Source organism: Sylvia atricapilla, chromosome 11 (genome assembly GCF_009819655.1).
Source record: "Sylvia atricapilla isolate bSylAtr1 chromosome 11, bSylAtr1.pri, whole genome shotgun sequence".
Taxonomy (NCBI): domain Eukaryota; kingdom Metazoa; phylum Chordata; class Aves; order Passeriformes; family Sylviidae; genus Sylvia; species Sylvia atricapilla.
Window position 1 is genome coordinate 12712607 of NC_089150.1, and position 21498 is coordinate 12734104.

The window sequence follows — 21498 nt, forward strand, 5'->3', positions numbered from 1 at the left end:
GCTTTCATTACCTCTTTCCACCTCCAAGCCTGTATCTTGTTCTTTAGGCACAAATGGCTTTAAGATAACCAAGTTCAGGACATAAAGATCCACTAAAATGATAATACAAGTAAGAAAACCAAAGGCCCTGTATTTTTAACAGGATCATGTCCCTGTTTTAGTTTGGTGTGGCATGAGCAGGAACAAGGAGACAATTCACAGGTGGAAGGGCAGATCAGGTAGAGTTTGGGATAAGAGAGAAGGTTAACTGCCTGTGTTGCTGAAAAGTTGCTTTCAAATGACATTTACATGAGCTCTTTAGCAACACAGGCTTCTACAGACTCAGAGTAGTGGAATTTGTCCATTTCCCTTTATCTGTGGGCAGAGTTGAATATGGACAGAATGAATACTGGACAGTTAATGATACTGGTTTTCTCACATCATGCCGTTTCAGCTGTTTGGAGATTTATGGGCCTGTATCTTTTTAGCCTTGTAAGATCTCAGAAGGTAAATCTGGCTTGAGGGCTTTGCTACTGCAGCTACCAGCAGCACGTTAGATGCCCAGACACTACAGCAGTAAACACAGTAATTGTATTAGAAATAACAGAAAAAAGCAGATACATAAAAGCTTCTGCACACCACCACCCTTCACAGCGTAGCAAGTACTATGGCAAGAGACAGCACCAACAACCCTCAGAAATACCCCACCTGAAAGTGACTTCCTGGTTTGAGTAGTGTTTAAGCAGTTGAGTGAATCCCAGCTACAGAGCACCAGAATGCAGGGGAGGTGTGCAGGTGTGCAAGTAGAGAGTACACAGATTTTATCAACACAGGCAGACTTGTTCTGCCAATGGAAAGACACCTAGGGTGTAACTAGGGAAAAAAACCCCAGACTGACAACAGTGACAGACAATTGATAAAGGGAGTTTTATTAGGTGAAATAGGAAGATCTAGTGAATGGTTTCCAAATGCTTTCTGTTTCCTATGGACTAATGATGCAGGGCAAGAAGCTTGTTAAATGATTCAATCCACACCAACACATTCAGTGAAGGTATGGATAAAATATGCTTCCCTCCATCCTAGAAAATAGGGCAAACTAGACAATTTCTAGAAAGAAAATTGCATGTAAAAACACTTAAAAATTCAGGCTCTCTTTGTATGCAAGAGAGGAACAAAATAAAACCACCACTGTGATAAAGCTTTGCAAGTCGCTTGTGGTTTTTTTGTGAAGACTTAGGCACAGATAACTAATGCACCACACTTTTCTGTATCTCTCTCCACCTGAAAACAGATGATATTGATAAAAAGCTTCCCATCCAAAGCTGGTTGTCCTAAACTCCAGTATCTTTTATTGCTGATGACTCATACCAGAAGGAACATATGTTCAAAGTAGATGCTGTTTCTTCATGTAGTCCAATTTCACAAGGTGTTGACATTATCCTCATTTCCCATTTTATGTGGGCAGACAAACAGTTTCCAAATCAATTAGCTTTGAATTTAACATGGTTGATTATTGACAGAAAGTCTATTCACAGGTAATTAAGAACATCTTTTCAGAAGATGGTAGGTACAAGTACATTGTTCATGCAACTTACTAGAAGTTGTTCCATAGTAATGGTAAGTGAACAAGATAATTAGTGAACTTAAATTATCATCACATTAATTAAAGTGGAGTCAACTAAATCCGTTTGGGTCCTGTGTTTATTTCTGAATTAAGCAGAGTTCAATATCTACACTGTCTTAAAAATCAGATTAAATTCCTGTTTTTTTAACAAAATAATTTTTAATCCTTTAAAAACACCACTAAAAAGGTATATGGTAATCCAATTTCTGAAACCCTGTCTTCAATATATTTTTTCCATTAGTATATAAAAAGGGGGAAATTGTCATGCAAATATTCTGAACAGTATGACAATATTCAGTAGAGCCATCAAACACATGAACTCTTCATTAATCATTTTGGCTTTCCTTTTAGTAGCATACAAGTCAGGGTCTAACCTCAGCTCCCCAGCAGTACATTAAATTAAATTCCCTGTTTGAAAACTTCCAAAAGCACCACGCCACAGCTATTCTATTTCCACTTCAAGTCACATATTAGTGCTATATGATCAGAAGGATGTGAAACACTTGGCAAAGCCTGATGGGTTGTTATTTCTTCATGACTTGGCAATGGAATAACCTGTTCAACTTCTAGAGCATTTCTGTCAATGAAAATGTAGTCCAGACATCCATGAAACCCACCAACATAGTTTGTATAAGCAGGTTCTCCACAAGCACTTAGCAGTTTGAAAGGATGGCTTAGAGACATACTGCACCTTTCTTCCTCCCCATTTGAGATCCAGTCTTCATGATCTTCAGCAATGCCACCGCTGCTGATAAAATGGTAAGTTCCTGATGAGGGTGTGCTATTAAAATCCCCACAGAATATGACTGGGATACTGGGATACAAGTCACATGCTACGTGCTTGAGGTGAGACATGGCTACAGCAATTTGTATCAGACGGATGTTCCCACCTAAGGACATAAAAACGTATTATTTCAAATAATGCAGAACAGCACTGGAGGTGCTCACTGGTTGTTCATTTAAGCATATATAGCTCTGAAACAGGAATCCTGCATTTTAGAATAGTTGTCACAAATTAAGAAACCTTTAAAGTTTGTGGCTATGACAGTTTTTGAGTGACAGACAAATTCAACTTAAACTCTCCCATGAAAGAACTCTAAAGCTTTAATAACCATATAGAGCAGTTTTCCACTTCATGGCAACTACCCTAATAATATTCCCAAAAAGGCACAGAGCCAAAAGAAAACTAATTGACAAGAGAAGAACCTCTCCTAACAGCTTCTGGAGCCCAATCTGGCTGCCCTCTTACCAGTACCCTGAAGCAGCTCTATGTTCAACAGGCCTGGGAGACCACAAGTGCACACAAAGCTCTATTTTATGGTCAGCTTTTTGGGCAAATTGTGTCTATTGTGACTTGCCTTGCTTTCAGCTAGATTCTATTGACTCCTGGGCACACTAGAAAAATAAATATATCAACAGACCTAGGAGTCTGGCTTGATTTCCTCTAGATAAGAAGTAAGGCAGGAAACCCTCAGTTCCAGAAGAAAAGGCTATAGCTGCAAAAGAATGGTGGGAATTCTATTCTCCCAAAGAAGAGCAAAAACCTTTCCAAAGCCAGCTATCCTACACGCAGGAATGTGCCAAAATTACCTTTGGGGTGCCAGTATAGGTGGGTATTTGCTACACAAAGCTTCCTGGAGGGATCACTTGTAGACTGAAGAACTGAAACCTGTAAAAGGAAAAGCAGTCTTTGTTAAGTCTTTAACAGAGAAGTTATATTTTTTAAAATGCACTAGTCAGCTTATGCCATTGTGGCAATCCAGTTCAAAGAATCTCATGCTTATAACCAATAAACTCAATCTAGGAGCTGTACTTTCCATTAATCTTCTATACACAGTCTGGGTATCAGCCAAAACCTTACCACTACATCATTTAACAAACAAAATTCTTTTGACTGTGTCTGGTTTGGCCATGTTTTTTCATAAGATATAGTTCAGGCTGTACTATTGTGAAATACTCTTATTTTGCATTCACTCTCTGCAATACAACTGGAGCTAAATATCCGTTTTTAAGCAAGGAAATGTAGCATTCCATAACTGTTAAATTAAACTGAAATTTGGTGGTGATGTCAGTTATCGAGGAAATTCTGTTAGTCCTACTCAGTTTACGAGCAGGAAACTTTTACCAGTTTCTGCAATTCCTGACACAGCCTTCTATCTTACACACTTGTACTTGCACAACAGCTCTGTGGGCAGACCCTCTGGCACCAAGAAGCTCAGACACCTGTCCAACCTTATTTGTCTTCCTCCTGTCTCTTGCAAAAGAGGCATTATAAAGCATACTCAACTAACTTCCTTAAAATTGATTTATAAGATCTAAGTTTTATAAAATATTCTAAAATACATATATAAAAGTAAGTAGTGAAAAACTGGCTTTCAATACCACCAGCCAGGAATCACTATCTGGCCCAGAATCTTAACAGCTGTCTTAATTTTAAAGCAAAATACTAATGCCTTTTTTTACCAAATTCTGGTAAGTCCATATACGCAGTGCAGTAAGATCTCAATGTTTTGTCCTTGTTCCTAAGCTGATTTTCTGCTCTATCCATTACCACAGGTAACAGAGAACACAGCTCCGTGTTTCGAACTCTCAATCCCTCACCTCCCTTCTGCTGCTTAAGCTCAACAACACTGGCCCGGCTGCACCTGGAGACGGTGGGAGGAGAAGAAAGTGGGAAAAAAGGGGGGAAAGAGAAGAAGGCATGTCAAAGCTGGTACCTGCAGCACAGACGACCTCTGCAGTACCTTCTCCTGCACCAGGGGGTACTTGGCCAGCTGCTCACACAGCTCCTTGTGCAGCGGCTCTGAGAGCAGGGCTTCGCCGAAAGCGATATCGTGCTGGCTCAGGAGACTGAACTTGTCCCTGCGATAGAAAGTGGCCAAGCCCTCGTGCTGCTTCTCCTTAATCCTGAACAACCCCTCCAGTCCAAAAGCATCAAGCGCCGGGGTCAAGCTGTCCACGAAGACAGACTTATCCACCTCCTGCAAGCAGATGAGGTCGGCGCTGTAGCCCGCCAGCTCCTTCTTGAGCAGGTTCTGGCGGTAGTCGATCTCCAGGGCATAGGGAGCGCAGTAGGGGTAGAGCACGGTGCGGGAGAACTCGGTCTGCGCGTAGGTGTCGGCCAGGATGTTGTAGGAGACGGCTCGGACGGAGCCGTGGCCGCAGACCTTCTGCGTGTAGAGGTGCCGGGCGTCGAAGGTGCAGGCGCCGGGCCCGGCCTCCACAGGGCAGCTGCTCTCCACCTCGCGGGCCGGGCCGTAGCGCTGCTCCCCGTCGCCGGGCGTGCAGCGCAGCTTCAGCCGCAGCCCCACCAGCGCGTTCGACGGCGTGAACACGCGCTCGGCCGCCGCCGTCTCCACCCAGGCCGCGTCCACGCCGCCCGCGGGGCGCTGCTCGCGGAACCAGCGGAACCGGCAGTGCTGCGGCGCGGCGAACTCGGCGCTCACCTTAGGGCACACGGGGAAGCCGGCGAGGAGCGAGCGCGGCAGGCTGAGCTCGGTGAGCGCCGGCGGGTTGCGCTCCACACGGTACCGCGCGTCCCCGATGTGCAGCACGGCGCCGTCCTGCCAGGCAGCCGCGTTCGGCACCTCCTCCGCCACCGCCGCCCCGTCGCGGGAGAACAGCCGCACGGCCGGCACCGCCGCCTCGCCCTCCGCGCCGCCCTCCGCCCGCGCCTTCTTGCTCTTCTTTCCCGCCTTGCCGTGGCCCTTAGCGGCGTTGGTGGCGATGCGCGCCAGCGCCCGCCCCAGCGGCTCCGCCTGGTCGCGCTGCATGTGCCGAGCACTGCCGTCGGGCAGCACGAACTGCAGGCTCAGCTTGGGCTCCGACGGTACGCAGCGCACCACGGCGCGCTCCATGGCGGCGGGCGGGCGGCCGCCACCGCCGTGCGGGGAAGCGGCGGGGGAGCCGCGGAGGCTCCGGAGGGCGGAGCGGAGCCGGCGCCACATGGACCCGGCGGCGCGGCGGCTTCCGCGGGGCGCGGCCGGAACCGCGGGGCGGGGCCGTGCCGTCATCCGCGCGACGGGGGCGGGGCAACGGGCGAGGCGGGGCCGTGCCGTCAGCGCGCGCGAAGGGGCGGGGCCGCGCGGGAGGCGGGAAGGGGCGGGCGCGCGCCACGGCCGTGAGGCAGCGCCGCCTGCCGGTGTCCCGGGCGCGCTCCGCGCTGTCCGATCGCTGCCGTGGCCCTCGCGCCGCCGTTAACCCGCCGGCACGGCGTCAGTCAGGCCGAGCGGAGAGTCAGCGGGTTCTGTTCTCTCAGCAGCGAAACCCCCTCTCCTCAGCGCAGCTTCCTGGCCAGCAGGTGTTCGAGGTGTGAGTGGGTCTCCCTCATAGTGCCCCGATGCTAGTCGCCTGTGGATAAATCCTTTGACATGAAGAGTTTGGGTTTATGTTCTGTTCGTGAGAAAACATTCCGTGTCTGAGCTGGGACTTCACGCTGAATAGTCCCGGCAGTGAGAGCCACGCTAGGAAGTTACCCAGGACTTTGGAAAACACACATAAAATTCCCTTCCGCTGCTCCCGCAGCCTCTGCGCGAGGGGCTCTGCCCACGCAGACAAAATTAGAGTTTAAAGTCTCTTTTTGTCAAGGGTGGGCAGCAAATCTGTGGAGTTCCTTAAAATTTCCATTTATAGTTGTAAAAAAAGCAGAAGCTCACTCAGCAACAGCCACCTGATGCTTGAGAGTATTATATTTATAATTTCTCAAGCATTCTTCCTGTGATCTGCTTGCTGCAGGCAGAGGCTGGAGCAGAGGGAGTTTGTGACTCGCTCGGGGTGTGCCACCCCTGTGGCACAGCGGAAGGGTCAACACAAGGTTTTTCCAAGTCCCTGCTTCTTCTTTTCTCTTTCCTCTTCCTTTCCCTTTTCCTCATGAGAGGAGGCACTGATTCCGGCCCGGGAGAGCCCCGAGCAGCCCACACGGGCCGGTGCTGGCCGCCAGCCCTCGGCTCCGGGGCAACCGCGCTGCTGTCCGGGCGGCGGGGCTGAGGGAGCGCCGGGACACGGCGAGCTCGGCCTGGCCGTGTGTAACTGAGCTTTGCGTCCTTTGCTGCACCCATCGCCGCCCGGTTTGGTGCGCTTTCAGGACGTACCGCTGATTTAGGAGGTAGTTTTCTGCTCCGCTGTGGGAAGCTGTTGAAATGCAGTGGTGAGTTTGTGCGTCGTGTTTCCAGGGGAACCCGGCCGTCAGGCTTTGGAATAGCCCTACTCAGGCGATTAAGCCGCTATAAAAGGGTGATCTGTTAGATCTTTTAGTTGAACATTAGCCCAGTCTCAGAACACAAATTTGTTGGGGCTTTTTTTTGTTTTGTTTTGGTGGGTTTCGGTTGGGTTTTTTTTTGTGTTTTTTTTTTTTTTTTTTTTTAATGACAGGCTTTGTATGTATGTTCACATTTGCCCTTGAAATTTGCCATTTTATCATATAAACTATTGTTCTCTTTTATGAAAGCTCAACTATCATACCTAAACTGGGGATCCCTGAGGTGACCTCGTTTTATGCCTTACGTACATTCAACTTACTAGATGTGTGTGTTAAACTCCCTTCTGGACAGGACTGTATTTATAATTTTGGTTTTGTTATGGTTTTAGATGGAGCGCTCAGATGGAGCACCTTCCAATAAACGGACTTTGAGAACTTTGTTTCGTCCCGCTGCTTTGCCTCCACCAGTCCTATCTGAAACATCACCATCGCAGAGGAAACTATTGGCGTACCACAGAGGCAAGGAGCAGCAAGAGATGATTAATCAGTTGCTGTGAGTTTAATTTAAGACATGTTGAAATTCAAGTGAAAGAGACATTACACATTAGACATTTCACAGATAACAGTGTTTGTTTAATATAATTATAGTGAGATTTAGTGATCAAGGAGTTGGTAATGATGAAAAAATAGGTTGTATCAGTTTAAGTGTTAGCATTATTTTTAATATGTTATTTGTAGTTTTTCTGCATTTCTGATGCTGTGGTTTGCTTTAGAATTGATCGAGCTCTTGAAGTCTATTACATAACCATGGATGAAACAGATCAGGATGAAACTGCGCCTCCTGTCACAGAACTGCCTTCCACTGTGAGAAAGTATTTTTTTATTAAGCCTTGCCTATTTAGTTCTTTATTGTTGAGACATTTGTTTTCCTTCTTGGAATTTACTTCAAGATAGTTGTTTTGCTCCTCAGTAATTCATAGATGTGTTTATATACTCAGGTAATCCAATTGAAATGTATATCTTTATATCTACAGAATAAAGTCTTTGTTTAGGAATATTTGCCAAATTTTTTATTTCCAGTATTTTTGTTTGTATATTCTTTATATATAACAATTTTCCGTTTCTTTTTATATAGATGGATGATAAAGAAAGACGAAAAAGAGTGAGTTAAATTCTTTCATTTGTTTTTTTTTTGGAGTAGAAGAGTGAATGGCCTCTTTTCAGAGAAGTTGAGTATGTTATACAGAATTATACTTATTAAACAAGAAAAAGTAGTCTTGGTGGGGGAAAAATGGAATAGGAGCAAAATGGGAATATTCCCTTGAGGTCCTGTAGAGGGAAAGTATTTTTCTCTTTTAGAAAGTGCATCTATCAATAATTAATTTAACCTTAGGTAAAGGTCATTACTTAGGAAAAAAACCGAACAGACTTCAGGATTTTTTCAGTTAAGGTCATGGATTGTACCTGAGCCTGTACAAAAAGTAGTCTTTTACATCATTCCCTTAATTTGAAGAACATGCACTAAACTTCAAACTTATGTATAGCTTTTAAATTAAGACTTCATCTCTGAGAGACTGTTTAAACTCATATTAGAATTGAAATATTGATATTAGGTGGCCTGAGGTAATACCAATTTTGCCTAGCTGCTGTTGGGTAATTTCATTCTGTGGACTGTAGAGATTTTATAACAAAACTGTCAGTCAAAAGCAGAAATACCTATTTGTTTGGCCAAGACACACTCCCCTTATAGAGGATGTTTGTCCACAGTTTTTGCCAGATAAATGTTTGTCCAAAGAATAATAACCTTAACCTTGAACTATTTTATTGTTAGCCATACACTTCAGCAGGGAACCAAAGAAAATGCCATACTGGCAGCTACAATACTTTATATTTAAACATTAAGGCAGAGAGACCATGTGATCAACCACAGAGCAGCTTTTAGGGTATTAGTCAGTGAATACTGAAAAGATTACATTAAATACCCTGCTCTTAAGGAAATTAAGAAATTTCAAAAATAAAAAAGTTTGAATTAAAAGATAATTTTGCCAAACCTAATACAAAAATACATACATGGGTAGTTATTAGACCTCTGAAAATCTTGTCCTTTCAGGAAGACTACTTCTTTTTGAAGAAATGTTTGCAGAGTAATCCAGTGGTTCCCATTCAGCAGCAGTGGCTGAGGTCCATGCTTGCCATGGTGCCACAGTCACTTATGGAGGGCAGAGATAGACAGCTGCTCACTGAAGACCTTCTAAAGGAGATAGTTAGGGACTATGAAAAGAGCATGCAAAGATCTGTGTGTAAGTACTACAAATTACTCAGCACTTACATTAATGTTAGTGAATATAAGCTCATAAGCTCCGTATTCTTCTGCTGAAAATAATTTTTCTAGTTTGTTCTTTCAGCCAGATGGGATCTTTGTAATTAACCACTGATTTAACTTTTCCTGCCTCATCAGATGTGTGTTGGCCATAATGTTTAAGGCAAAACTTGCTTATTTTATTTGAACCAGTAAAAAGGTAACCAGCTGAAAGTACAGTTCAAACAAAGGCAAAGACAGCTGCAGACCTCATGTCAAAAGGGTTGATTGCTGATGATATTATTTCATTATGTCCTTAACTTACTTAGTTAATTTGAAGCAAGAATGTATTACTGTTTACTTTTAAAGAAAGGAGAACCTTTTCATGTACTGGTCATTCTTTCTCTATCTTCAGGAACAGCAGCTTTTTAAAGTTGTTTATTCACAAACACATTCATGAGTTTTCTGATGGTGCTTTGTTGCATGAGAAAGCTCACAATAAAAATCTGAAACAATAATTGCTGTTCTCAGATATCACTCATACAATTCACTTCAATTTTAAGAACTTTTAAAAAGCGTAATGAGCTGGAGTTTTGAAAGTGTTTTCCTTTGAAATCAAGTATTAACTTATTTATGTTTGTAGTAACTGGAATCTAAAATTGAGCCCAGTTTTGTTAATATTTTAATGAATGGCTGCTCTTTTTCAAAGTCTAGATTAAAAAAGAAACAATTTAACATTGGACTAACTGCTTTGTCATGTCATCAATGGCATATTATAGTATCTCACTGTAATTACATAATTATGTAACGAAGCTGCCATAAATTCTTGCAATCATGGAATATATCAAGTTGGAAGGGGTCCATAACGATTAGAGTCCAACTCCTTGCTCCTTGCAGGGCTATCTAAAACTCAACCATACAACTGAAAGCACTGTCCAGATGCTCCTTGAACTCTGGCAGGATCAGTGCCATGACCACTTCCCTGGGGAACCTGTTGCTGTGACTGACCATGCCCTCAGCAAAGAAACTGCATAAGTATTTAATTATTTAAACACAGGCCCATCTAAAAACGTTCAGGAGCAGGAGCCAGAATTGGCATTAAGGCACCTGAATCTGTATAAAAATTTAGCAGAAGCTGTTGATTTTGAGTTACCTTTGGGAGAATGTATTTTGTAGACTAAGGTGACATGATTATTTTTTCATCCTGCTGTGGGCTTGGTTGAAGGAAGTACAGTGATTATTGAATATGGTGTAATTTTTTTTCTAATGTTCATGTGCTTTTTTCTTAGTGAGAAGAGCTCTTATTAAACCAGACATAGAAGAACTAAATAAGATGGAAGAGGAGGCACCTTTGCCTTCATTACCTCTGTGAGTGTATTTAGTTAGCAAATAACCCACTGGAAAACACACTGAGTTACATGAGGGACATTCCTGTTGAGCTGCATGGACTGAGTTATGGCACAAGATTAATTTTGGAGCCCCATACTGGGACATTTTTAAATTTCTGTAGAGGATCTTGCATTTGGACATCTCTTATTTGAATGCTTTACAAAGTTTTAGCACTGAAGTGTTTTATTAGTGTTGTTACAGTTGTGTAGAGCAGTACTCATGACTGCAAATTAAACCTGGCTCTGAGTGCCCAGACACTAAAGTCATAGTGCAGCTGTCTCTGGAATGAACTGTGTGTATATGGGGCAGTTCTCTGTCAGATAGCAGCATTGCACAGTACTTTGATATCCTAAAACTGCATATAATGCCAAGATTTTAGGTGATTTTGGTTTTAGAAGATGAAACCTTGAGACTGAAGGCAAATCTATTATGCCCTCCTGTCATGGGAAAGGAGTAGACACAATATAAATACCCAAACTTCACAATTTGCTGATGCATCACAGTGTGTGCTATCAAAATCTGTTGATAAATCCTTCCTGATAGTAGTTGGTGAAGTTAGGAATTACACTGAATGGGTAATGTATAAAAAATAAAAGAGGAGGTGATCTGAAAATACCGTGGAAGATAAAGCATGTTTTATCAGACAGAGTGAGGACATGCATGGTAGTGAGGACATATGTGTGACATTTAATTAACTATTCACAGTAGAGAATAATCTTTTGAATACTACCTTTTATATATGAGTGCTCTATTCAAGTAGTGCTTGAGCTCATAATTTTTGTTTCTTTATTTATTTTGGTTGTTTTTTTATGGTTTTTCTTTTTTAGAGGCCTGGATTTTTCTAGTACATGGCATAACAGTTATATCACAGCAAAAAACCAAATAATTTCTACCTTACATATTCTTCACCCCACAATGAAAACTCTACTGGATTTTGGCTGTACAGCATTCTTTAACTTTCTTGTAGTGGATTTCTCTAGTTGCAGGTAAAGTCTGTTCTGCTGAATTATTGACCCATATAGGTTTTTGAAGCTGGCAAAAATGAGCTTATTCAGTTCTATTATTTGTCACAGAAAATGTCTTTGATGCATCATTTTTAATGTTCTGTGATTAAGTTACTCTGTGTTATATGTGACTTTTCTTCTTTCTGTTACGTATTTTGTTGTTGTTCAAATTGCTGGTAATATCAGACCTTTTGAATTGTATTTTGCCTTTAATTCTATAAAGTTCTCCCCATTATTCACTTATTTTTAATGCTTTAATTTCCATAGAAATCTGTTTAAAGTAGTATTTAAAAGATCAACTCCTAGTAGTATTATCATCTGTAGGGAACTCTATGCTGACCCTGAAGATCAGACTTTGTTACTTTCTTTTCTAGATTGAAAGGACCAGTTGACTGTAAATCTTTTAAAACTGATGCATCTCTAAGCTGTTCTAAAGCAGAAGATGAGATAATGAGTACATGGCACCAAAGAGTTATCGGTCTCTTTACTCAGTCAGAGGCCTTGGATGGTGTAAAGTTGGATCAGCTTGAGTCTTTTTATAACTGTGTGGCTGTGCTTATGTCTAATCAGGTAAGTATCTTTCCTCCCTGTGATAGACTTCATGGGATTAAAGCATTACTTGCTTTGTAGAAAAAGAATGTAACAAAAGGCTAATCAAATCATTGTCATTTGAAGAAAAATAGTCAGAGGAAAATTCTTTCAAGATACTTCATGTCTACATACATGTATTAGTAATAGGCTTACTTTTGTAGCAAAAAATAAATGCATGGACTTTACTGAAAAGTTTACTTGTTCATTAGTTTTCATCATTTAAGGGCTGGGACTAATATCCACTGGAGTTAGAAAAATTCACACTGCTTCAGTTATCCATGCATCAGGCCAGTAGTACTAAAATGAGTGGAAATCCTGGCTTACTGGATGAATGGAAAATGGGTTGGGCCTTTTTTATGTCAACTAATAGGTGATCTATGCTATTTCCTAGCTGAAAGAATTACTGCAAAGAACGACTGAAGTTTTTGTGAAACTTTTTGATCCTGAAGACAGAAGTCATCTGCCTTTATTTAAGATGGACTTGACTTTTGATGAAAATAGAATGGAGTTTTATCCAAGCTTACAATACTTAGAAGAAGCAATTCTGTTTGCAGTAGATTGTATAGGACAGACTCTTCAGGTGTGCTTTTGTCTTTGTTTAAATATGTAATTTTTAAGATGCTCAGTATGTGAAAATACTTGTGATTTAGGAGTCTGACTACCCTGGCAGTGGGATGAGAATGCAACTTTTATTTATTTTCCACAGTCATTCTACAGGCCACATCATGAATCTTGATGCCCAGTGGCACTCCAGGCTGTGAAGTAATTTTTTAATTCCTTGTTTATAAAAAATGGGTGCACTTTCTATTTATTGTTTTAGTCTGCTCTTTGGGTCTGCAATTATAATAATAACATAATCTTTAATTACATGTGTGATGATTTACAATAAATTTGCATTAAAGTTAGGATCTCCAGAGAAAGACAGAATTGGAGTTGATATTCCTTTTCATTCTAAGAAAAAGAAAATACTCAAATCTCTAAGACTTAATGTATGCAACATCAAAAGATTGATGCCTTGGGAACTTGTCTAAGGTTCCAGGGAAGAGAGCCTTTCTGAAGGCTTTAGATGTGAACTGAGTATTGGTCACTAGTCACATGTGAGGTACCTTCAGGGAAGTGTTTTGGGCTTGGTTTTCTGTATTTGTATGTAGGATATAATTTAATTTTATGCAAAATTGGGGTTTTTTTCCCTTTACATATTGCCTGTTCAACTTTTTGCTTCAGGAGGAGTCATTCTACATGTGTATAAAGCATGTGATTTTGGTCATGGTTAGGGTCTCATACTATTGTGTTTCTGCAGATTGCAACTTACTTTTAAAGTATATGTATCCTTGCACTGCTTTTTGAGCTTTAAATAATCAACACTTGCACTACCCTTAGAACGTCCAAACGATACGTGCTTGGCTACTGGGAGGCACTGCAACTCTGGATGCTGAGCTTCCTGCTCACACCGTACAGTGGGCCAAATCCACTCTGAAAAAATGTATCAGAGACAACTTAGAAGGCCCAAATGAACATTTTAAAGGCTATGGTAAGTGATAGAAGAGTGTGTAAATAGCTGTGTCACCTCTTTGTAGTAAGTAACTTGCTATATGGCATATACATTTAAGTAATATAAATATGTTGTAATTGAATTGTAGTTAAAAGTTATGGCTGGCTTGTAGATGGAACTGCAGAGGAACGGATAAACAGATTTGTAGCAGAACAACACAGTTTTGATGAATACACTACGGTAAGTTTTAATTCTACACTTTATAAATAAATTTTACTATGCATACAGCAATAATGAAAAGGTAACAGAGGATAACAGGTGCTTAGCCTTTAGCTAAAAATATATGGACTGCCTACGATGTAACTGATTTTTCCCCTAAAAATTTATGGTAAACAGAAGAAAATATTACTTATTTTCTTCAATGTCTAATACTTACTCATATAGCCAAGTATTTAAACAGCAGCCCTGAAGTCTAATGTTTTTCTGAAGTTCATAGATGAATTTTTCACCTTCAAGAAGGAAATCATGAGTTTGCCAGAGGTGATTTATTTCCCTATGGTCTGTTTGAATTGCGAGGATTTAAAGCAAGGTTTGGCTAATTGTGCAAACAACTTTGCAAAAATGCTAATGGAGAAAATATTTGCAGATTACAGAGAGGAAAGTGAAAGGTAAGTAGAATTTTTCTGCTTGTGAATGCTCTCTGTGTTAAATGCATAGTAGAAACACATAGAAGAAATGTAAATATACCATACTTCTGTTTACTGAAAGTTCTTGGCTAACTAATGATCTAATGCAGTTTGCACCAGCTGTCGTATTTTTTTCTGCTGTTTCAGTCTCAAAAAAGGTAGGAGAACATATTAGTACAGACTCAGATAATGGAGGAGCTAAAAGAGCAAAGATCTAAGATAAAAGATCCAAGAACTTTATTACTGTTCTGGATTTTTAAGTGTGAATTAGAGTATTACTGCACTGTCCAAAGAGAGGCTGGTTAGACTCTCTTGTTACCTGATAGATACCTTAGCAAGCCATTCCTCCCTGTTTGTATTTTTGCTGGATGTTACTCCACCCTGAGTGCAGAATCTGGCATTTCAGATCTTCCATCCCCTTAAACATAGTCAAATGTTTAGTTCTGCAAGGTGTCCCATCCTTCAAGGGAGTCAGCAGCACCTCACAGTTGTGTGATGAGCAAACTTGCTGATGGTGCATTCAACTCTTGCATCCAAGTCATTGATGAGTTAATTGAACAGAACTGGCCCAGAAGTGAATCCTGACAAACGCTGCTGCTAACAGTCATCAGCCAATTGTTATGACCCTTTGAGCTCTGCACTTTACCAGTCCTTCACCCAGCACACCATTAACACACTCATCCCACACTTGGACAACTGGTCTAGAAGGATTCTGTGAAGGACAGTATCAAAAGCCTTATTAAAACTGAGAAAAATTACATCCATCACCTTCACTTTATCCTCTACATGGATGAGCTTTTAGGATATCAATTTAGTTAAACAGGAGGCTAATCTTATGCATTAAGTCATGAGGAAACTCTTACTACGTTTTTTAGTTAAAATGAACAATTATGGCCAAGTTTTATAGTGATTCCACATTACCGAAGTGAGACAATATTTAGTAGGAAAGTGTTTGTATGTACACTAATGATACTTTGCTGAATTTCTTTTGGTAACAACAAGTTACTAAAGCATTTATTTTAGAATACCCGAAAATCCAAACAAAGCAATTATTGCAAGTCAGAAACTAGTATTTGTCAAGACTGACTTGGTCATATCCCCCTTCTAGTTCCATAAATAATGGAATTTGTGAGGAGTGAATACTTAAAGAAGTAATTTGAATTTTTAATTACATTAAAGCTGAGCCTGAAGCCAGTCAAAATAAAGTCTTAAAATGTATTTTATGTAAAATAAAATTATAGGATATGCAGTGAATTTGAAGCCATTAAAGAACGTGCGTTACAAGTTCCTGAGTCAACAGAAGAAATGGTAGAAAGAATAGATTACATAAAGGGAGTCAAAACCAAAGTTATTCAGGACCTGATGCGAAGGAGCAAGGTAAAAGACTATCCTTTAATTCTTGAGCTTTTATTAGACATACTGGCCTGTACAAATAGAGAATTCATTCCAGAGTGCAGACTTTTTTCTCCCTGTGTGAATAAACTCAATGTTACTTCAGACAGAAGTGGGAAGTCCAGCTTATTTTTGCCATATGCCTTTGCTTCTTGTTCCCATTCCAGTGTTTTCTGCATGTCTGTGAGGAAATGCAGCTTTTAATAAATCATCAGTTTATTGTTTGCACTTGGAGACTTACTTCAGGACTGCTTAAAAATCTATTTGTGAAAATGTAAGAGACAAGTATAAAGAACATTTTATGTGTGAAAACAGTCAACAGATTTTGAACATACAAGAAACAATTTATTCTTTGAACAGAATATAGTTAATGTTACATTAGGAGTAGTTTATGTGTAGGTGTGTGAATATGTATCAGATTTTCTGTTATGATAATAGGTCTATAAATATAATGTGTTTATATCTGCAGAAATTATATTTTGTATATTTTTAATGACATTAGGATTTCTGCATATAGTTTACAGAACACAGGGGTCATATTTAGAGAAACAAGCTCATGATAAGGGCAGGGATTTAAAAAATGTTACACAAATATTTTGAATGTTAATATTCAATTGTCTGAAGGAGCTCTGAATTCTGAAAAGTTCATTAAATGTAGATTTTAATTTTATCTTTGTAGATATTGTCCTGCACTCTATTTTAAACAGACCTATCATGCCTAAAAGTTTTGTGAAATCTCTCTTTGTAGGAGCGCTGTCGGCAAATGAGTTACTTGATAGATGTTTTTCCATTTGCTCCTGAAGACATGGAACTAAATTCAACAGCTATATTATGGCCAAAGAAGATTACCCAAATTCTTAAAGAGCATGATATTGTAAGAGCATTTTTGTAGTTTATGGTATATTTTGGCTTGTTAAACTTCTCACTTTACTTGAGCTATTTATTTCCTCAGCAGGCTAAATGTATATACACATATAACATGAACCATTCTAATTTAGACATGCATGAATAACATATTTCTAGATTTTTGTAACAAAAGTGGGCTTTTTGTGGCTAGATTTTAAAACTGTCACTGTAACTTAAAACCTTCAGCAAGTCTTATTATCCTAATATGCCTGTGGTCAGTACTAGGTAATACATAGGCAGATGAAAATTCACTACATTGTACTTATCTAGTACTGAAAATATAACTGTCAGGCCCTTAATAAGGCTGAGTGTCTCCTCAGGAAGTAATTCAGTTAAAAAGGTATTTTGTTCTGTCAAAAAAGTAACAGTGGGAACAATGTTTTCTAGCAATCATTAGTAGAAAATATGTAATATCTCATTTTCTTTATGTGACTGTAGATTACTTTTCTTTCACTATCTGTAATCATCTTGCTTAGCATGCTTTGTCTCTGTCTATGACACAGTAAGTCAAGCCTTTTCGTGTTCTCTTGCCTCTCTGTAGTAATTTCACAGAGATTTAATAATTTCTTCTAAAATTTTTTAAGAATTCATAATAAACATTTTTAAAAATCAGTATCTTTTAAATATCACAATTAAAGATTTCTCCTTTACTAAGCTTTGTTTAGATACTAAGGCATATGTCCAAGGGTAGTAAATATGCCTCTGACTGAAAAGATACCCAGCTTGGGAGATTGATATGTCTGTAAAATACTTTGTTTGCATGTTATCCCCATGCAAGCAAACTACTCTTTTAATCCCCCAAAATAAATCAGTAGAATTAATTTTCTACTAATACACAGAGTCCATGATGCTTGTTCTAGCTTCTTTTAATGAAAAGGGTAGTACAGAGTGAATCTCACTACTTGGTGAGAATCCAGCAGTGGGACCCTGTAGCTAGCTGTCAAGTGACTTGCATTGTGCCAGAGGTTGAAGGCAAGAAAAGTTTCACATCAAGTTTTCATGAGTCTGTGTATTTGCATTCTGTACTCTTAGATATGAGTCTGTTCTTATTCTAATGCAAAAGGAAAAGACTGGTTCCTCCTTTGGTGAAGTTTTGTCTGCTTCACAAATTTTTCATGGCAGTAGGTGTCCTTGTCTTAGGAGATCTCCTCTCTCTTGACTGATTTTTTGTTTGGTACCTTAAAACAAACCCCTGAGTGTGCAGACCCAGTGCTTTAAGGTGGTCTTATGTTCTGGAATTTCTGCCTTATACTGCCACAGGTACATGTGGGAAAACATTGACTTACAACAACTGTAGTAAATACTGAATCCCAAAAATTAGAATATCTATTTTTTTCTGTAATACTTTACTTTCTGTTTTCTGATTCCTGAAGGAGGCCTTTAAGGCAATCCTAACTGCTGTCATTACTGAGATGAGGGTTCCATGCTAGTATATAGAGGTTGCACAGACCTAAGCGGGACATAGGGAAAAAAATCAGTTGTTGCAAGAATAATAATTTATCTGTGTTGTTAGTTTTCTGTCTGTTTGCACTAAATGTTTAGATGGTAGTATGTATGTTAATCATTGAAAGGACTTAAAACCACCTTTGCATTGCTTTTTTGTCATGAAAAAAATAAATTCTTTTGTAGCTGTTCGAACAGTCTAAAGCTAAAAGAGAACAAGAAGTGCAACAGAAATGTGATAACCTGCATGTTGAATTAGACAAGGTTTATAATTCTGTGACAGAATTAGAAGAATACTCACAACTGGATTGCATGCAACAGGTTTGATTAATAGTATAAAATCGGTAGAAATGTTTATGTGTTTAATACGCAGGGCTCATGGAAAAAATTGTAATTAAAAGTAATCAGTTTAACAAATGTGAACTAAAATATTTATTATCCTCTTGCTACAATGAACAAGCTGAGCCCCCTCCCATTTTTGTTTTTCACTCGCTATTAACATTTTATTTAGAGGAAAGTTAGCTATAAAGTTGTGCTTGAAATAGCTAATAGGTAACAATAATAGCAGTTCAGAAAGAGTGTGTGCACCCATGAAAATCCTTTATAAATTTTTCCTCTTCACCACTTTAAATCCATTAATACAAAACCAGCACAAGCAGCAATTTGACTTTTTTTCCTGTCGACCTCAAAACTTCATTGTTATGCTAGTGAATAGCAGAGCAAAACTTTGTGAATTTCTAGCAGTATTTTTTAATTTTCAGAGCATGTCTTGTGCTTTAATTGGAGGATATTACATAGTAAGAAATTTTGGGTTTTTTTAAAAACAAAATACTTCAAAGCACAAAGCAGAATTCCTAAGCTAATAAATCCCAGTTACCAAAATTATACACCATATATGTAAAAAAGTGTGTGCCTACCTCCTGGCACAGTGAGTTTTAAAGCACAAACATTTTGAAAACACTCTGAAATTCAGTAATGAGAACCAGTTTTATTTTTCATGATGTTCATCTGTGTTCTTCTCAGTTGGTGTACTCATCAATAAGCAGACAAGTTTTTAAATCTGTTTTCTAAAGTTTTAATTTGAAAGCTTATATTTTGATATCTTCTTTTGATAGTTCTTCAGAGCGCAATTTGATTATTTCTCAAGACATACTATTATTTGATTTCAGTATGTCACTGACCTGAGGACATTACAGAAAACAATACAGGACACTGATGAAACTGTAGCTGCTCTTAATAAAGAAGAGACTCTGCTTGGATGGAAACCAAGTGAATTCCCACTCCTCAACAACTTAAAAGCTGAGATAGAACCATACCAGAAGCTCTTTAATCTTATACTGAAATGGCAGCGAACAGAAAAAAGGTAATTCAGCTCTAAATGCTATACGAGGGAGAGTGAGAAAAATGCTCATCCTGGTCTCGTTCATGTCAGATGTAGAATATGGATTTGTTTTCTTGTTAACATGTGTTATTAGCAAGTAAAGTAAAAGGGTAATATAGTATATATATCAGGCTGGCTATTTTTAATTCAGCTAGGAAAAATGTTTATTTTTTTAATTTTTAAAATGTAATCAATGAATCATAGCATCATCAGACTTCCTAAGCTGGAAGGGACCCACAAAGATCATAAAGTCCAAGTCCTGGCATTGCACAGGACAGTCCCAAGAATCACACCATGTGCCTGAGAGCAGAGGAGCTTATCTCAGACTGGGTTCTAATTGTATTAGTCATGCTGGTATAGCCTTTAATAAGACAAGTTCTGTGAAAGAAATGTATTAAGAAGAAAAATTGTGTTATGAATAATTTTGTGTTCCAGAAAAGGGAGAAGTTCAACTAGAGAGCTCATCATTTGTATGTAACCAAAACTGGTTTTACCTTAGCAGCTGTCCAAATTGGTCAGTTCAGATGATTATGTTGCTGTCTCGTGGTTAGATCCTACCACAAAAACTGTACTCTGCATATAAATTAAAGGAGATTGTTTATCATTTCATGTATTCTTTGGAAGTTATAATGTGCTTATGTGTGGGAGGTTTGAAAATACAAGACCTAGCGTATTTTTAAATGTCATACGTTGACCTCTAGATAGAGTTTAACTTAGATATTTGTCCATTTATGCAGTTACTCAGTTTCAGTATGTGACTGACATAAGAAAATCACACAAATACACAGAAAAATGGGGTTGAGCCACTTTAACTAGGGCATTAGAATTTTGCAAAGAATAATAATATGGAAGAAGAGCTTTGGTTTAATTTAAATACCTACTCATGTGTTTCAAAGCAAAGTGATAATTATTTGTGGGCTACATTGGTTATTCTGTTTTGTAACCCTGTGTTTTTTCTCAGGTGGATGGATGGGACCTTTTTGGAACTAAATGGGGAAAGCATGGAGGCTGAGATTGATGAATTTTATAGAGAGATGTACAAACTGTTAAGACTCTTCCAACAGAAGCAGAAGAAAGGTCCAGCGGACAAGAAAAAGCGACACAAAGCTGTAAGGGGTAGTCCAACTCTTACAATGTGTTCTTCAGTTCTGGATCAGATTAAAGAATTTAAGGTAAGAAAACATGAGGGATATTAATATCTGATACTGAGGGACAAATACTAAATTTAGGGCTCAGTACATGTAGGTGATAGAGTGTCAGAGATAGAGTGAGACAGTTCTGAATCCCCATTTCCAGATTGTGCTGTACCATTCATTCAAATAAAATTGGATTTTTAAATTTTTTGTAATGGTTTCTGGAATTGTAATGAGTGAACACATACAGGAGAAAAATAATTTTTGGATGCAGAAAAACATTTAAGGATGTAGTTGGGAATTTGGAAATGGGACTCTGTTACGTTATTAGAAGCAAAATCTAGCATTACTGAAAAATTATGCTTAATAGTTATTTATATTTCTTCTTAAGTAGTTGATAAATCATTTAGAAATGGAATGGATAACTGAATGGAGCCATCTGAGGTTTTTGGAAAAGATTTTCATGTCTTCAGCTACTGTAGCAGAATTTTAAATGCACATGAAAATTATTTAAAAATTAAGAAATAATGAATATGACAATATTTACCTTATAAATATCTTTTCTGAATTAGGAACATATTCCCACTGTGACTGTCTTTTGTAATCCTGGCATGAGAGAACGCCACTGGCAGCAGATGTCAGATATAGTAGGATATGATATAACACCAGATGCTGGAACTACCCTGAGAAAAGTTTTAAAGCAGAATCTGTCCTCTTACTTGGAACAGTTTACAACAATAAGTGTAGGTGCAAGCAAGGTAAGCACAAAGATTTGGTAGTGACAAATATGACATCAGCTCTCTTAGTGAATTCTTTTATGACTTATTAGCAATATTTGTCTTTGCCATTATGCAACAGAAGAGATTTGGTGAGACTTGGGCCCATTATATGTTAATGATGAGTGTAAGCATTTGTATCTCATGTGACATCATCAGTATTTCCCAAGCGTGCTGCTTTCTGTGTGTGAGAAAATGATATCCTG

The 21498-nt window shown here is 39.1% G+C and overlaps 2 protein-coding genes across 2 annotated transcripts in view; one reads left to right on the forward strand and one right to left on the reverse strand.

Moving 5' to 3' along the window:
• Nucleotides 1-882: 882 nt before the first annotated feature.
• On the reverse strand, nucleotides 883-5597 carry PDE12 (phosphodiesterase 12). Its single transcript, XM_066326714.1, has 3 exons — nucleotides 4321-5597; nucleotides 3194-3272; nucleotides 883-2493 (listed from the first exon to the last, which is right to left on the reverse strand). Exons 1-3 carry the CDS (start codon nucleotides 5548-5550, stop codon nucleotides 2051-2053), a joined length of 1752 nt encoding a protein of 583 aa, XP_066182811.1. The 5' UTR covers nucleotides 5551-5597; the 3' UTR covers nucleotides 883-2050.
• A 1060-nt stretch (nucleotides 5598-6657) lies between these two features.
• Nucleotides 6658-21498, forward strand: part of DNAH12 (dynein axonemal heavy chain 12) — a 59094-nt gene continuing 44253 nt past the window's right edge. The window contains exons 1-18 of the mRNA XM_066326730.1: nucleotides 6658-6749; nucleotides 7190-7353; nucleotides 7574-7664; nucleotides 7936-7962; nucleotides 8911-9100; nucleotides 10389-10467; nucleotides 11316-11474; nucleotides 11867-12062; nucleotides 12475-12663; nucleotides 13464-13614; nucleotides 13724-13815; nucleotides 14065-14243; nucleotides 15503-15638; nucleotides 16402-16527; nucleotides 18189-18323; nucleotides 19172-19365; nucleotides 20345-20555; nucleotides 21089-21274. Coding sequence (XP_066182827.1) covers nucleotides 7190-7353; nucleotides 7574-7664; nucleotides 7936-7962; nucleotides 8911-9100; nucleotides 10389-10467; nucleotides 11316-11474; nucleotides 11867-12062; nucleotides 12475-12663; nucleotides 13464-13614; nucleotides 13724-13815; nucleotides 14065-14243; nucleotides 15503-15638; nucleotides 16402-16527; nucleotides 18189-18323; nucleotides 19172-19365; nucleotides 20345-20555; nucleotides 21089-21274 — 2505 coding nt within the window. The 5' untranslated portion in view covers nucleotides 6658-6749. The remainder of the gene's footprint in view (nucleotides 6750-7189; nucleotides 7354-7573; nucleotides 7665-7935; nucleotides 7963-8910; nucleotides 9101-10388; nucleotides 10468-11315; nucleotides 11475-11866; nucleotides 12063-12474; nucleotides 12664-13463; nucleotides 13615-13723; nucleotides 13816-14064; nucleotides 14244-15502; nucleotides 15639-16401; nucleotides 16528-18188; nucleotides 18324-19171; nucleotides 19366-20344; nucleotides 20556-21088; nucleotides 21275-21498) is intronic.